The following is a 14,716-nucleotide window of genomic DNA, read 5'->3' as shown; positions in this document are numbered from 1 at the left end:
ACCATATCTGTGATCTGTAATTAAGGTGCATTTACCTTAATAAGGTTGTCCGTGCTCCAAAGATCCATTAGTCGTTGATCGATTTTTTTCCTTTAAACTCTCACTCTACTTCTTATTGGTCTTTAAGTTTAAAAATTATCAGCTGGTTAGACCCTGTTCAATCGGGTGTAAAGCTATTTTACTTGAATTATACAGCTGTGTGAAATTTGTGCTGTTGAAAATCTAATCTAGGTTAGCAGAACGTAAGTTGTTCTAATATTGCACCTATATCCCAAAGGCCCTCTTTCGGTAACATTTTTGTTCGTATATATTTTTATCACATTCTGATTACATTGTTTTTTTATTGGGCTTAACGGCTTTATTCCTCAGTTCAGACAGAACGATTCTGTGACGACGTGGGAATTTATGATAGAAAAAATGGTGTATAAAAACGGTAGCGTCCTGAGAATATAACAAAAATGATGAATTCAAACCCTTAGTGCATATACTGAATATGCTTCTGTTTTAAAATTAATATGAATAAGAGCTATACAGACACGGGCTCATCAAATAAGTGTCATGTGTCCTAAAGTTACGTCAAGAACCTGTCTATGTACATGTTCTGTACGTGTTCGGGTACCACTATACTGGATCATTAGCTTACAAACTAGGTTTAAATTTAATAAGGGAAGTTTGGCGATTAAGTAATTATAATTTATCTATCTAATACTATATAATAACTTTGCACTATTCTTTTACTAGAGGGGTCTTTCAATAAAAGAGGCCGTCACGGGCCAAATTTCGAACACCATATTTGTGTTTGTCCTTTACTTTACTGTATACTTTCGCTTAAGTTAATGAGGAGACATTAAGGAATATTTTTCAAAAACATATTTCATCGATTTTTTTCCAAGTAATCAATGAAAACTTATTTTAATCACTTTTCTGTAACTTTTGATAACCTCTTCAGTGTATTTATGACATCAGTTCAATAATTAAATTCAGCAATAGACCATTAAAAATATAGGGGAAGGCGAGCTTAGTCCGCCCCGTTTTTATAAAAATTGAGATGGAGAGTAAACTACCGGCATTGCCTTCAGGCTTCCAGATTTTTTTCAGAATAAAGTTCATTTATATACCCTATTTGTGGTATAAGTATCAGAAGTGAGCTTTCGATTTCAAAATATTTAACCAAGTGTGCGAATGTGTCCCACCCCAGGCGCATCTTTTCAAAAGATGAAAATCGTCAATTTGACATGTAATAGCATTATTATAACAATAGCCGACGATAAAAATATTCAGAGGTACCAAGTTCAATTCTGTTTCCCCGAGTTTTCATCATATGCTATTTGCTGATGTGAAAGGAAAATGTAAAAAAATGAGCTACCAAGAAGGGGTGTTCCTATTGGTTAAAGTCAGAAAAGCCAGCAAAGCTTAGATGATAATCTGTGATCGTTTAAAACTGTCCAGCCTCTTAAAATATTGCGATCAAATCTGTAAACTTAAATATATGTTTAAGAGATATTTTTGAAGATACGCTTCAAATTACATATGATTAACACGCAACTGCGAGTCCACATAACACAACAAATTTCCCTTATTGGCGTTTTTTGGGTTTACCAGAGTGTATCTCAGGTTTTAAGTTGGAAAGCGAATGTAGTGCCCTCTGGCCACAGGTTAAAAAAAGATCCTCCCAGTAATATGCTACAGTTATCTACAGGCTTCTCGTAATCGTTGCTCCTCCATAATAATGGAATGTTGTTACCTGGATATTGCTCATCAAGCATCTGCCTCGAGCTAGAGGGGCACGCGCCCCAGAACTAGGAACAGCTCAATTACCTGACCTAATAAGCCAGGTAACAACCATCCAGATCTTTGGATACAAAAGAGACCCTCCTACGAACTGATGCGCTCAGAAGATAATCACTGGCTTCTAATAATGAGCTCTCTGATTGGCTTATACGGTAACTTAGGGTCCCTCCATGTAATGTATATAAGCAACTGTGGTAAAAATTAACAGGGCACATGCCATTTTCATCCATAGATATGCGTACAGTTCACTCATAGCAGCAGTGAAGACCCCATCCTCAGTTCTGCAGTCAAGATGAGGCTTAAGCTGTGTAACGTTATTTCAGATTCACAAAATCGTGGCAGTCAGGTACGACAGTTTTAAACAAATAGAGTGTTGCAGTAGTGTCGGGTGTATTTCGAACTTAAGTTTCATTTTAAACGTGATTTTTTGCGTAAGGCCACATCGTGATACACTATGTACACTTTACAGCATGGAACTCCATATAGTCCCATGTTTTACAGGTACCAATACCGCTGTGTGTATCCTGTAAGTTTGATAATGTTGCGACTAGCTCTTAAAGTTGACTGACTGTGTTTCATGACAGAATTCTATTAGGCATACTCGAACAACAAGATTTCAATTATGATATTTACTTTTTTGTTGTTGTTATCAAAGTATTATCCTATTCTAGATCGAGGAAGCTGGCTGGGAGATTTATAAGGTGCAATTATCAAAGGTAGGCAAAGCTGTTTTTTTTCACATTTGAAAAGTCCATTTTTGTAGCCTACATTTCCTAATCACATTATATTCATGCGATGTAGAGATGCATTTAAGGGGGCCGTGGGTCTATTCGCCTTGATTTAATGTACCTGTTATTAAAATTTCGATGATGAGATAATTAACAGCCATTTGTATAGTCTACAAGTTCAGGAACGAACATGAAGTTGTTCAGATTGTTATCTACCGTGTGAAAAAAATTAACTTCGTCAATTACTTTACCCATCATATGTAATTATGTAGATTAATTACGTTGTTAAGTTGGAATAGCCGCTTGTTTATGTTGTAAAAGTTTGTCAGGTGCATGCATAAGAGTGAATAAATGTAAAATGAGAACTAACATTACGTTCATATATACATGTGAAGTAATATACCTGTATATTATATTTGATATTTGCCCATGTGTAGGTCCCTGTGTTAGGATTCGGTATAGCAGTGAGTGGTGGTATTGACAGTCCACAGAATGGAGATAATTCGATATTGATTTCGGACGTACTGAAGACTGGTCCAGCAAACGGAAAACTACAGTAAGTTTCATCAGAGAGGCTAGTTGCTAGACTTTCATTTTTAATTTTCGATAAATATTGCCCGATATTCATTAACATTCCATTGTCCACTCGGCCTGTTGTTATTCGTAATATTTTTAATTTTTTGGAAGGGTCCATTACAGTTGCGGGTATTTTTACCTGTTAAAGGGTTAATTTGCTGTTATAGGAGATTTCTCAACAGAGATTCCTGCATGGTTAATTAAAATTTTCACCATTCTTTTTTCTAGAATAAATGACCGTGTGATAAGTGTGAATGGGTCTTCCTTTGACCACATTGACCACTCTTCAGCCATCGGAGCTCTCGAAAATTGTGGGAACACGATGGACATGGTCAGTTAGTTCTTTATATTTATAATAAGATAACGACTGGTAGCTGATAATTTAAAGCAATTGTTTATATTAGTAGTAATCAGCATTTCGTTGTTGTAGGTCATCCGCAGGTTAGTCGTGCTTAGTGATGCTGAAGAACATGCGCAGGCCAGTGTGGCTATTAACGAGAAGAACGAAAGGGAATGTAAGTTGAAACAACCAACAAGTTGTCTATTTTTTTTCTAGATTAAACTCCCGTGTGTGCGCTAATGCATCTGTGGAGTGCCCCCCCCCCCCCCCCCCCCCAATCGACCTGCATTCCTGAATTATTGTTATATTTAAAGGGATAATAACTCTTCGTATGAGATCTATATTTCACAATAAAAACATTGTGAAGAACTCACAGAAATATAATACATTCTTTTTTACCACAAAAACGGCAGTTATAGCTCTTATTCTGATATCCGAGCTTGTCTTTAGACCACGTGACCTCCATTGAAGGCTATACTCTGTTAAAATCTCTTAAGAGATTTTAACAAAAAACCAAACTTTTTAGAAAAAAAACAGGGACTAACTTTGAATGTAAAAATGGATTCATTAACCATTAGTAAGTATGGGAAAATTGTTGTTTACTCCAGGAAAATTCATTTTTTGGCCGAAACGAAGAGTTATTATCCCTTTAAGATTGTGTGGGATCTCAGTGCAATTATTTTTTCTTCTTGATAAAGCTAAGATCTAATAAACGGTATATTAGATCTTAGGATAAAGCAAATATGAATAATTTCCCCAGGATCCGCCCATGACTAGTGGCTACAGTGACGTAATTATATATTTTCATTTCAGATTATAATATTGTTCTGGGCATCAGATTCTACATCAAGGAAACAATTTGTAACAGATGGGTAGCTCGTGATTGTGGAAATAAAGAAGGAAAAACAGTTATCAGGGTAGGTGTATACGAAAACTGTAAAAGTTGCCAAATTTAGAGTTTTTGTAAGTCATAAAATACCATATTTATAAAGATAACATATGCTCCACGTTAACACTGTAAGCGAGTGCTTTTGCATTTTCAAAGCTATTTTCTTTAATGTTAGATCAACAAAACTGCGACAGAATCATTAGTTAATGGAGCTAGAAAAATTATGGAAAAGTCTAAGGACAAACTTCGTCTGGTGGTGAAGAAGACAAGCATTGGCAATAAGAAACAGAACAGCAATAACAACTGTCAAATGGGTAAGTTAATCACTTTGACCAAATGTGACACTGGTTACGGATGAAACTCGATATGTCTGCTGTTTATGCGAGCAAGAAATATGAACTGCTAAGCTTATGAGGCGTTTTGTTTTTATTTTTTATCGTTGTAAGTATACTTCATGCTGTTCGTACTCATTTCATTTATGTTTATTTTACAGACGTTCCAGTTACAAAAAGAAAAAATAATATGAACAAAACAGTCAGCAATCTATTTCCTATCAGATCTGCATCATCACGTGTCAACTTGCCACAGAAGCACCAGCAACAATCACCTGCACTCCGCAAGAGGACACTATACAATGACAATCCTCAACCAAAACCAACATGTCAGCTTTCACACTCTACTCAGTCAAAACCAAGATTTCTGTCCACCAATAGTTTTCAACAATGTAACCTACTAGTTGAATTTTCATCAACGTCAAACATAGAGTTAGTGCAGTGTGGAAAGTCTCTATCTACCACAAGGACAGCGAGCTCTGACAAAAAACTAGCCATTTTGTTAAATTACAGAGAATCCCCAACCTTAGACATTATGACAGTATTTTCTATCTACCATAAAAATTTAGTACCTACATCTCTGATAAATCTTTCTTTCATGAATTAATGATAAATGTATTAAGTGAATGCAATATTATAATTACGAAATTAATATTACAGGATAACCCTGTCTTTTGAAAAATGTTTCAACCAAGCACCTATAAGGAGTAGAGCTGTATTAATGTACATGTATATGGGATACTCTAGTTGTATTCAGCAGGACTGGACATAAGAAATGACCGGAGAACCTGTTGTTGCTCGGATAATTGTTTATAATTGCCATGCCTCTTCCTGATACAGCTGCGAACTTTTTTGTAGTTTAATGTTGTAATTGTTTCTATTAAATGCTTCAAATATATTTACTCGAATTGAAACCGTTATAAAAAAAGCAAACCTCAATAAATGAGCCAGAATGACTCTTATCATCTATTTAATAAGAGACGGATACGCAATGTAGAGAGTATTTGGATTTTTCTGTGATCAGTAATCTGAAAGAAAGGGTCCGTGAGGTGCGATAGTTCTACTATGTTATACTTGCATCCCTGCCAAGGTATGTCATACACCACTACAAGATATTACTACACATATCTACGTAGGGTAAATTTAACTTTGTAGTCCTAGCCTTAGCCTATGTATAAATGTATTCTTGAAACCAGCTTGTCAAACAGGCATCCATTTTATGTTGTTTGTCCATTGGAACTTTTTATTAACTGATTATTCACTGTTATATGCTGTTTTACAGTTGCTTCTAATTTTTTTCGTTTTGTTTTATCTGAATGTCGAAAAAGCTTATTTTGGCGCCTGTATAATGGGCTCAAGAGTTAACGACATGTAAGCAAGATGTTGCCCACAAGTTCAGTTAATTTTAATTATGGTGTACCGATATTAGAATGTTCGGGACCTGCGCATCCTTGCCTCAATGCCATTAAATCCAGTTGATAAGAGTCATTAACTAAATTTCGCATGGTTCTACAAGGTCAGACTGAGTAATTAAATTAGATGTTGTGATTGTTATGTCACGAAATATTCAACTTACTAGACATGTAATTGTCTTACTGATTCTTTTGTATTCTTTATATGCTCGAAGTTTATCTGTCTTATGTTGCAGATTGAAATGTTAATTTGATTTACTGTGTTGTTATGAGGTTTCCAAGAATTTGTGAAATAACCTTAGTAATACGTCGATGTTCGTTGATTTTGGTTTTGCAGACTGGAGACAGACCACCATTCTGAAGACGGCATCAAATACTGCAAATTAATCTGCCATGTTTTGTATTGAAAAGATTAAGATGTTGCATTATCACATTGGGTGAATTTCTAAAATTATGATGGATAGTTCTTTGGAAAGTGAAATTGGAAATACTGCGCGTTTTTATCCAACCTATGTAAGATGCGCGTGAGTGGTGGATTTTCATCCTTGTATACCCCCCCCCCCCCCCCCCCCCCAACATTAAATTTCTGGATCCGCCAGTGGATATATTTGTGAAGTTTTCATAATCGAGCCGATATCAATATACAGTGAGCCTTTCCCCCTGGACACTTTTTTTCGAAAAGAAAAGATACTTAATCTTTTGCATACATTCAAATTGTTTTGTCAAAACTTGATTGTGACCATATTTATCTTTTTTATTGAACGTGTATCCAATAAACAGCTAGCGTGCAAAGTTGCTATTCGTGTTAGATGGAAGTCATTGTGATCTGTGATGAATTATTTATTTCTCGAATTAGAGCTTAGTGGTGGCTCAACCCTCCGTTTCAAACAAGGTGCTACCAATGTTAATAACAGCAATGGCAGAATGTTCGCAACCACTTGTAATCCGACCTCTTATCCCTCCCAAAGCCTTCTCTAAGCTCTAGTAAGATTCTTACTAAATTCCATGCAGCGTACTGAAGCATTGGTCATAATTGTCATTTCAGTGTCCAGTTATATAATCCATACATGCCATTGAATGAAGCAAGTTTGAAGTAGCTATTTTTCTTGAGGGAGAGATATTTGAGCTGAATAAAAATGCGGCCTTGCTTTTATGACATAATTTGAGAATCAACTGTGCGGAAACTGCAGAGCATTTATACCTGTCGATGGAAGTACTGTACATGTAAAGGTCAAGATGATTAAAGTCTGAAAACCGCTGTTGGAAATTCAAGTCGGTTCGGACATCAAGTAGGTCAAATTTCAATCGTAAAACAGAATGGCTAACATTTATCTACTTCTATCTTTTAAACAATATTAGACCAAATTATCAATGGGTTAAATTTTCGGGGGGAGACAGGTTCGCTTGACCATTTAAAGTAGGCCACATTTTATTTCTGCCTTCGTAAACGACTGGTGCGCATTTTCCGCTTTGAATACTTTGTCCGTTATTAATTTCACCAACGATGGTAATCTTTTCAATGTAATGCTGTACCTGGGTAGCCACTGGGTACTGATTCCAAAAATACAGCGTGCAAGGCCTAGACAGATGCGGACTTTTAAAATTGTGACTTGCTTATTGCGCAAAGGCATGAGTTAATCCAGACGTAATCCAAGGCTAGATTGTAGCATGGTCTTTAATGAATAATAAGTTAACATCATGAAAGATAATAATGGAGCGTGACTTAACTAAAGAGAAACCTCCAGGGATATATATCGTAGATTTATAAAAGCTTAACGCCCTAGTGATATGTCAGAAAGACGCAAAAGTTGACTTGCTGACCCTGACTACGCAGTGGTTGTTTATGCGAACTCGGAGTTCAATAGGATTTTCACGGTACAATAGGATTTGAGGGGTACGATACGGACAGGTAAGGAAGCAGAAGTAACATGCAACATTCTGTAAACAAGGTTACGCACCCTGTTGGTGTTAGTTTACAGTTGTGTACCTCGCGTTATGTAAACGGTTCACTGGTTCACTGAACAACGCCCAGAAAGAGTCACGAGTTCAAAAACATTTTGATATTGGGAAGAAAAATATCGAAACATGAATAAATATGGTGCACAATTTTCTAAGAATTATACGGTGGATCCCACGGACCAGGCAAAATGTTGATAATGATAAAATTTAGGGCTGATTAAGATTTTGAGAACCAAAGCTTAGGGTAGTGTTTACATAATTGTGATGACTGCAAGTGAAAGGGCAGTTCCTTTATGATGTGGGATAACTATATTTTACCTAGATATTGTTTTATCAATTTTCACTTCCTTATGCATGTCATTTATTTCTTCTGTGCAATCACCTTTAAATGCTTGTGAACATTGACAAGATACAGTAGAGCCAGCTAAACCGTTCTACATGTAAAAAAACAAGACAGTTAGCGTCTGACCTATAAGCTCAGAATAGGTAACTATCGTTGTTAGTTGAAATACTTTATTCATATAATTGTTCCAATATGTAATGCAGTTTAACTTCTATGTCCCCAAAATTTTTTAGGTGTTTAAATGTCAGGTGGCATATAAAAATCAGAAAAATGCAACAAAGACAATAAACGAAGCCGGAGATGAAAAATAGGTGTACAAATACAGTAGTTGGAAAAGCCTCAAGGACGTCATGACTGAAACCAAGAAGACAAGCCAAGAAGAAAGAAAAAGAATGAAAGAGATGGAAAAAGAAATTGCCAGGAATTGCGGAGAAGTCTTTCACCTATGAAACTTGCACCGCGGCTCGAACTAAGGAAAACTGCGCAAAAAAGGTCCATCAAAGCAGCAAGGTCGTGTCAGTTTGCCTCAGGAGAAACATATTGTATCAGGGAAATAACGCTTGCATGGGCTATATACATGTGTAAAAACAATAAGTATTGGTATGTTTACGTCTAGTGCATATTTACTATTAATGTGGGTATATGGAAGTCCTACAGCGGAAATCGCGTCGTGCAATAATGAGAAAAATAACATTTTAGTATTAAATAAAATTCTCAAATACCAATTTCTTTTCAATGAGCGAGTTAATCATGCTAAGTTTGGAAAGGTCTATCGCGTGTTACGCCACGTTCATGACTCTCTCGGCCTCTAGCCGTGCTTTTCTTCAGTATAAGGGTTTCTATAGCCCAGGCCAACAACCGCTCGTTCTTTGATTTCAATCAGGCAGAAATTCTATTGCAATACTACTGCAGTACGTGGGTCCTGACATCATTGAAATGAATATGCAAACAAGCTATTACGTAATCGTAATAGGAGACTCGTAGAATAAAATCGTCAAAAACAGTCACCAGCTGCAAAACTACTTCTGAGGACGTATACTGTGAATTTCATGTTATTTGGATACATTTTTTATCAACTTTTGATAGGGCAGAACAGTGAAAAGTTTCGTGCCAAGGAAAAGGAGAATTTTCGGTAAGAATTGTATTGCTTGTCTTTATAGCTTGTTGTGGATTTTATGCATATATATATACGTGATAATGGTTCACAGCAGCGGTAGTCTTACTTCCATTCAAATTATATTATTATCTATTTTGTGTATCATATCAAATTATATAACTGTACATTTTGCGGATCTTAGATTCAAATAAAAGATGGGAGAAATAGAACATGGACAGTTAAATTGCTTGTTTTTTTATGTTTGAGGAAATTGTTTTGCCTCGAAAATGTTATTTTAGGCTGTTAAAATGACTCGAAATCAAAATGATGTTATGTCCTACGTCCATTAATCAAATCAACCTTTGACTAATTACATTTAAAACTAAGATCCTTATCCAGTACTTTTTATTCGGATATCTCATAATTTTATTACTTTCCTGATCAATTTGTATATGTACCTGCCACAGAAAAAATAGAAACACAGCGGCGGCTTAAAACTTTCATTATGAAAGACAAAAAAGTGCAATGAATAGACATTTGCACATCACATCACCGATTACACCTAGGCTTACCAGTGTAGATAAATCGGAAAAGTGCAAATCCTAAGACACACAGAAAGACCGCTAAGACTATAATGCTGTCGAATACGTAAAGAGGGGAAGTGTTTTCAAATAATATAAGAATCCCGCAAAATTTGAAGTGTACCTCGAAAATTAGAAAGATGGGAATGGTTAGAGATAGATTTTCCTATAAAATGGCAACTAATATGGTAGAGGACTGATATTAAACCAATAATGTGAAGAAATTACTTCAGAATACCCTGGAAGAAAGTACGATGATCCTTGTTAAATAAAAGACAGTTACAAGAATACGTGCATTTTTTCTACACTGGCTAAACAAAGTTTAATTTGCAAAAAAATCATTAAAATGTGACAAATAATGTATATGAAATATAGGTACATTTAAAACAACCACATTGTGTTGACTCTTAACATTGAATTTTTTGACTCAATTAATTTCTGATTATACATGGTATTACCGTCTAAGTGGAGGCTGTTACAGTCAGAAAGAAGTCCACCAACCAAAGAAAAAAAAAACTACAAGAAATTTTGACATGGTGTTTTAGGCCATGGTCATTTTGGGTGGCTATTGAGCCAAAACGTTGCAGTGCCAAAGGACAAACTATGCAATGTAAGCAGATAAAATTTCTTTTATTTATTTATATTTATACCGAATGGTTTTTCAGATATTATCAAGTACACATGCGACAGTGGGTGTGATGTTTTTTATAATCCTATGAAATGGAGAATTGTTTTTCTGTGCGGGCTGAAATAGGAACCGTCACCCCACGCATGTTGTTCATTTCTCGCAAAAGACAATGGTGCTTTGTTCTCTTTTGAGCGGTGATTCGTGAAAGATAACTAATTGAACATCATGATTTTTAAAGAAGAAATGTGAAGAAATTAAAAAGATCGTGCATTAAAATTGTAGTATTTTAGTTTTCTTCCCCTGTTATCAATTTCGATTTTATATTTTCTGATTCTAAAAATTAAAATGATTTAAAATGTCTAAAACGATCTTCATTCAGGCTGAATTATGACTTTCTCAACATACATGTATGTGGCTTGAGTATAGGCAATGCTGACAATGGGCTTCAGTAATCCCACTTTTCACTGGTATATAAACCTGTGCAAATTATCACGAGAAGTACATGGTACATATAGGCCGGATCAATAGCACACTGTATAGACCACCGCATTATAATAATACACCGACAAGGCATTTACTCGTCTTTTAATCTGAAAGAGGTATTCAGATTTTTTATCAATGTTGGTCCTGATGCACAGTTTCCTAATTTTTCAAAACTTACAAACATACTTCTTGGACAGTGGGTGCGGTATTTTGCATCATAGATTTGTAACATTATATGCAATTAGGATTCAGTTTCTCATTACAAATATATTTCTGTGTTGCTTACTAATTTGAATGCATTTGTTTACTGCGGTGAGGTAATAGATGTTGACAACCATTTTGCTGATTTAATCGCTTAGATGCGAATTCGCTGAAGTTGAATTGAAAAGCGAGTCACCGTAATATACTCGCTAATGAAATCATAACACAGCTTTTGATAGCACCCTTCTTGCATCTGCAGTATAAAATTGATACGCATAATAACATAATAAAAGAAACATTATGTTGTGGCCGTTCTCCCGTTTGATAAATTCCCTGCCCGTCTCGGTTACATGTATGTATTAGCACGCCTATGTCTCGGGCATATTATCGATGGAATAGGCCTCATCAAAATAATTGCTTAGATCAGTAGCTTTGAATCACCGCGACGTTTCTTTTCTAATAAAAATGTGCTTAAAATCACCTGATGTTAATGAGCGGTGACTCTCAATAAACAGGGTCGGTAGACGTATTTTTTAATTAGACTTTATGATGTTTAACAAACATAACTTTTCTAGTAGGTAACTAAGAGTGTGTCAAATCTACAGTGTGGGCAATTTTAGAGTAATTAACGACATTGACGTTTTTTCTGGGCCCAGTTGTGTATTTCTTTTTCTTAAAAACCAATATCAATGCATTTTTTTTTTTCATTTAAAAATAGGTATGAAAAATCTTATTTTCTCAACATTGGAAGCAGTGACGCTCGTGTTTACCAACTTTTCAATCATGTCTAACCTTATTACATTTTCATTTTAGAAAAACAAGACCATTCATTAATATTTTTTTTAAATTATATGTTCTTTTGGCTTTTAAAAATATTAAATTCCATTTTCATTATCAAATTACTATTCTTATTATCTTTTTATACATCATTTTTAGCAATGCCTGTATGATGCAGTACTCGTGGGCAGTATTACTCTTGGTAAGTATAGAACAACGAAGAGTAATCCATCTTTAGAAAAAAGAATAGTTTTTTGAGTCAATTATCACATAATCATATTTCGCCAGCAAAAAGTTTCTGAATTAATGAAATAGAACGATTTTTTTATAGCAAAGTGAATATGGACGGTATTTTCTTTTGTTTCAGTTTGGTATGCTTTTTACCCAAACAGCGTGCCATTCCAGAGGTACGTACGGCTTTCTTGTAGGCCTATCTAAACGAAATATTGAGGGCCTTGGTAAATGTAATTTTAATACTGGAGGTTTTTTTTTTTCGTTTTACTCGCCGCTTGGGTTGACTTTTGTTGTTGGTTGTGGTGCAGTGATGTTGTTTAAATCAAAGCAAAATTTTAGCAGTTTTTAGCAGATAGGGATAACGGAATGAATAGCTAAAATCGTGACTTCTTTTAGTTAAAATGCAAAATGCTCATTAACGTACATTTATTTGTTTGGTCGTTAGAAAAAACGGTGGGTTCTGGCAAATTCTTTATTCTTGCATAGTTTATAATATCTTGTCTAGGTACCTTCTGCAAAAACACAGTGTTGGGATGGGACTATGTAGGACATATGAATGTGACTCGCGGGGGTTTCCGGTGTCAGAATTGGACCTCTCAGACGCCAAACAGACATTCATTTGTTGTCAGTAACTTCCCAGACGCTACCCTTGAGGACGCTTGGAACTTCTGTCGTAATCCAGACAACGACACAGGAGGACCGTGGTGCTTTATCGATGACGACAGAGCAGACGACTCTTGGGAAAGTTGCGCGATCCCAATATGCGGAGATACTTACTGGCACGGTAGGTACTGCATATAAAAGCGCAAGCAAGTGTGTGCGTGTGTGTTTTGTCTTTTTTACAAAACCCTACTTTTTATCACCGTTAAAACGTCGTTTGCGTCGAATGACTTCTGAGTAACATGTACAAATGAGAAACGTTAGCGAGATTGTAGACCTATTTAAATGAGCGTTGACTGTCATTTCTTAAGATTTTCATTACTTTGCTGCTAAAAACCAATGTGACCAGTGTGTGATTTGCTTCACTTATGTTGCTTTCCCGCCTCTGCCTATTGGGCTGTACATATGAAAACAAGTTTCTCAAAGCTTAACTTATACACATGCACTGTGTTTAGTCAAGAAACGCAGATCAGTTAAAAGATATTACATTATAACAGTTTTTTAGGTAAAATGTTTATTCATGCATTTACCTTTAATCATTTGCCTGGCCTTTAGTAAAAAAAAACGATAATGAATTTGATCATATTTGCGTTATGTTTAGTCAACTAATAGATATCTTGCGTACGTATTTCAGTTAAGGGTTATCACATTATTCCAAAAAATATAAGGACACCGTAGAGTTTTAAACAATTATCAGATTGAATGAGAGACAGCAGGTATTACAGCATTTTACCATTGTAATGGAAACTCCGTTTAAAATGCAGAGCATCTATTCTCCGCAATTTAAAGTAAACATACGATCGTTTTTAAAAGTGAAAACTAAAGAAAAGGGAAATCATATACATGTATTTTACACCGTTCGATGTGCATCTACATTTTAGGAAATGATTGTAAAACGTCGCACATGGGATTGGACTATCAAGGAACAAGATCTCTCAGTCGTGAGCTGTTTACGTGTCAGCGATGGGACAGTCAAACTCCTAACAGTCACTATCTTAGCGCTGACGACTTTCCAGACGCCTCGCTCTCTGCTGCAGAGAACTACTGCAGGAATCCTGATCATGACACTGGGGGTCCTTGGTGTTATCTTAATTCCACTGATCATTATACATGGGACTACTGTGATATTCCATTTTGCAGAATTGAAGGTGTATCATTGTCGTCTTGTCTGTTGGAGTGTCGACATGTTGATAAACTGCGACCATTAATCTGAATAATTGTTTGGTAGTTAGATAGTCCTACATGTATAACTCTAAAAGGCTATGCTCTGTAATCTGCATGGATGTTGAATAGCTAGATATCCCTGTTACTGTAAGGCTGTGCTGTCCTGTCGCACTAGTAATATGTAAAAGCTGTGTCAGTCTGCCACGACATGGCGTCTAGTCTGTGTTGGTATGTGTCATAGTATCCTTATATCCTGTGTCATAGCATATCCTTTTATAATCTGCCATGGTGTTCTGTGTATGTTGGCTTATTAGTGGTGTCCTTTTGGTAACATTTTTTGTGTCTTTACATCCTGTGTTTTTCTGTTAAAGTGTGTTTATATCTTATACCATTCTGTCATTGCTCACACATTCTTTGTCTTGAAGAAATAAGTGCTCAGCAGACTTTAATATTAATATGAAGATATAGAAAATCTGATGGAGAATGACTAGTCTATACTTGCATATTGTGCCGTCTATGACA

General features: G+C 35.7%; 2 protein-coding genes across 7 annotated transcripts in view; both read left to right on the top strand.

Moving 5' to 3' along the window:
• Nucleotides 1-1,896: 1,896 nt before the first annotated feature.
• LOC106163932 (tight junction protein 2) lies at nucleotides 1,897-6,322 on the top strand. Of its 3 annotated transcripts, XM_087002681.1 has the most exons (8): nucleotides 1,933-2,137; nucleotides 2,463-2,507; nucleotides 2,957-3,075; nucleotides 3,324-3,426; nucleotides 3,526-3,610; nucleotides 4,249-4,352; nucleotides 4,500-4,638; nucleotides 4,818-6,322. In XM_087002681.1, the coding sequence occupies exons 1-8, from the start codon at nucleotides 2,084-2,086 to the stop codon at nucleotides 5,261-5,263; spliced, it is 1,095 nt and encodes a 364-aa protein (XP_086858807.1). In that variant the 5' UTR covers nucleotides 1,933-2,083; the 3' UTR covers nucleotides 5,264-6,322. The 3 variants fall into 3 exon arrangements, with proteins under 3 accessions (XP_086858813.1, XP_086858811.1, XP_086858807.1); XM_087002687.1 differs by lacking the exon at nucleotides 4,500-4,638 and having other exon boundaries at nucleotides 1,897-2,137; nucleotides 4,818-5,029; XM_087002685.1 differs by lacking the exon at nucleotides 2,463-2,507 and having other exon boundaries at nucleotides 1,931-2,137.
• A 709-nt stretch (nucleotides 6,323-7,031) lies between these two features.
• The window catches only part of LOC106163964 (uncharacterized), a 28,788-nt gene continuing 21,103 nt past the window's right edge, over nucleotides 7,032-14,716 (top strand). The window contains exons 1-6 of one of the 4 annotated variants that reach the window (XM_087002653.1): nucleotides 7,032-7,977; nucleotides 8,604-9,502; nucleotides 12,296-12,338; nucleotides 12,504-12,543; nucleotides 12,876-13,154; nucleotides 13,912-14,178. In XM_087002653.1, the coding sequence (XP_086858779.1) occupies nucleotides 9,420-9,502; nucleotides 12,296-12,338; nucleotides 12,504-12,543; nucleotides 12,876-13,154; nucleotides 13,912-14,178 (712 nt within the window). In that variant the 5' untranslated portion in view covers nucleotides 7,032-7,977; nucleotides 8,604-9,419. Of the gene's footprint in view, nucleotides 9,503-12,295; nucleotides 12,339-12,503; nucleotides 12,544-12,875; nucleotides 13,155-13,911; nucleotides 14,179-14,716 lie in introns of all 4 variants that reach the window. The other 3 variants (XM_087002660.1, XM_087002648.1, XM_087002664.1) reach the window with 3 other exon arrangements.

Source organism: Lingula anatina, chromosome 1 (genome assembly GCF_051362555.1).
Source record: "Lingula anatina isolate TDL-2025a chromosome 1, LinAna3.0, whole genome shotgun sequence".
In the NCBI taxonomy this organism is placed as follows: Eukaryota; Metazoa; Brachiopoda; class Lingulata; order Lingulida; family Lingulidae; genus Lingula; species Lingula anatina.
This window is presented reverse-complemented; position numbering and strand designations above follow the sequence as displayed.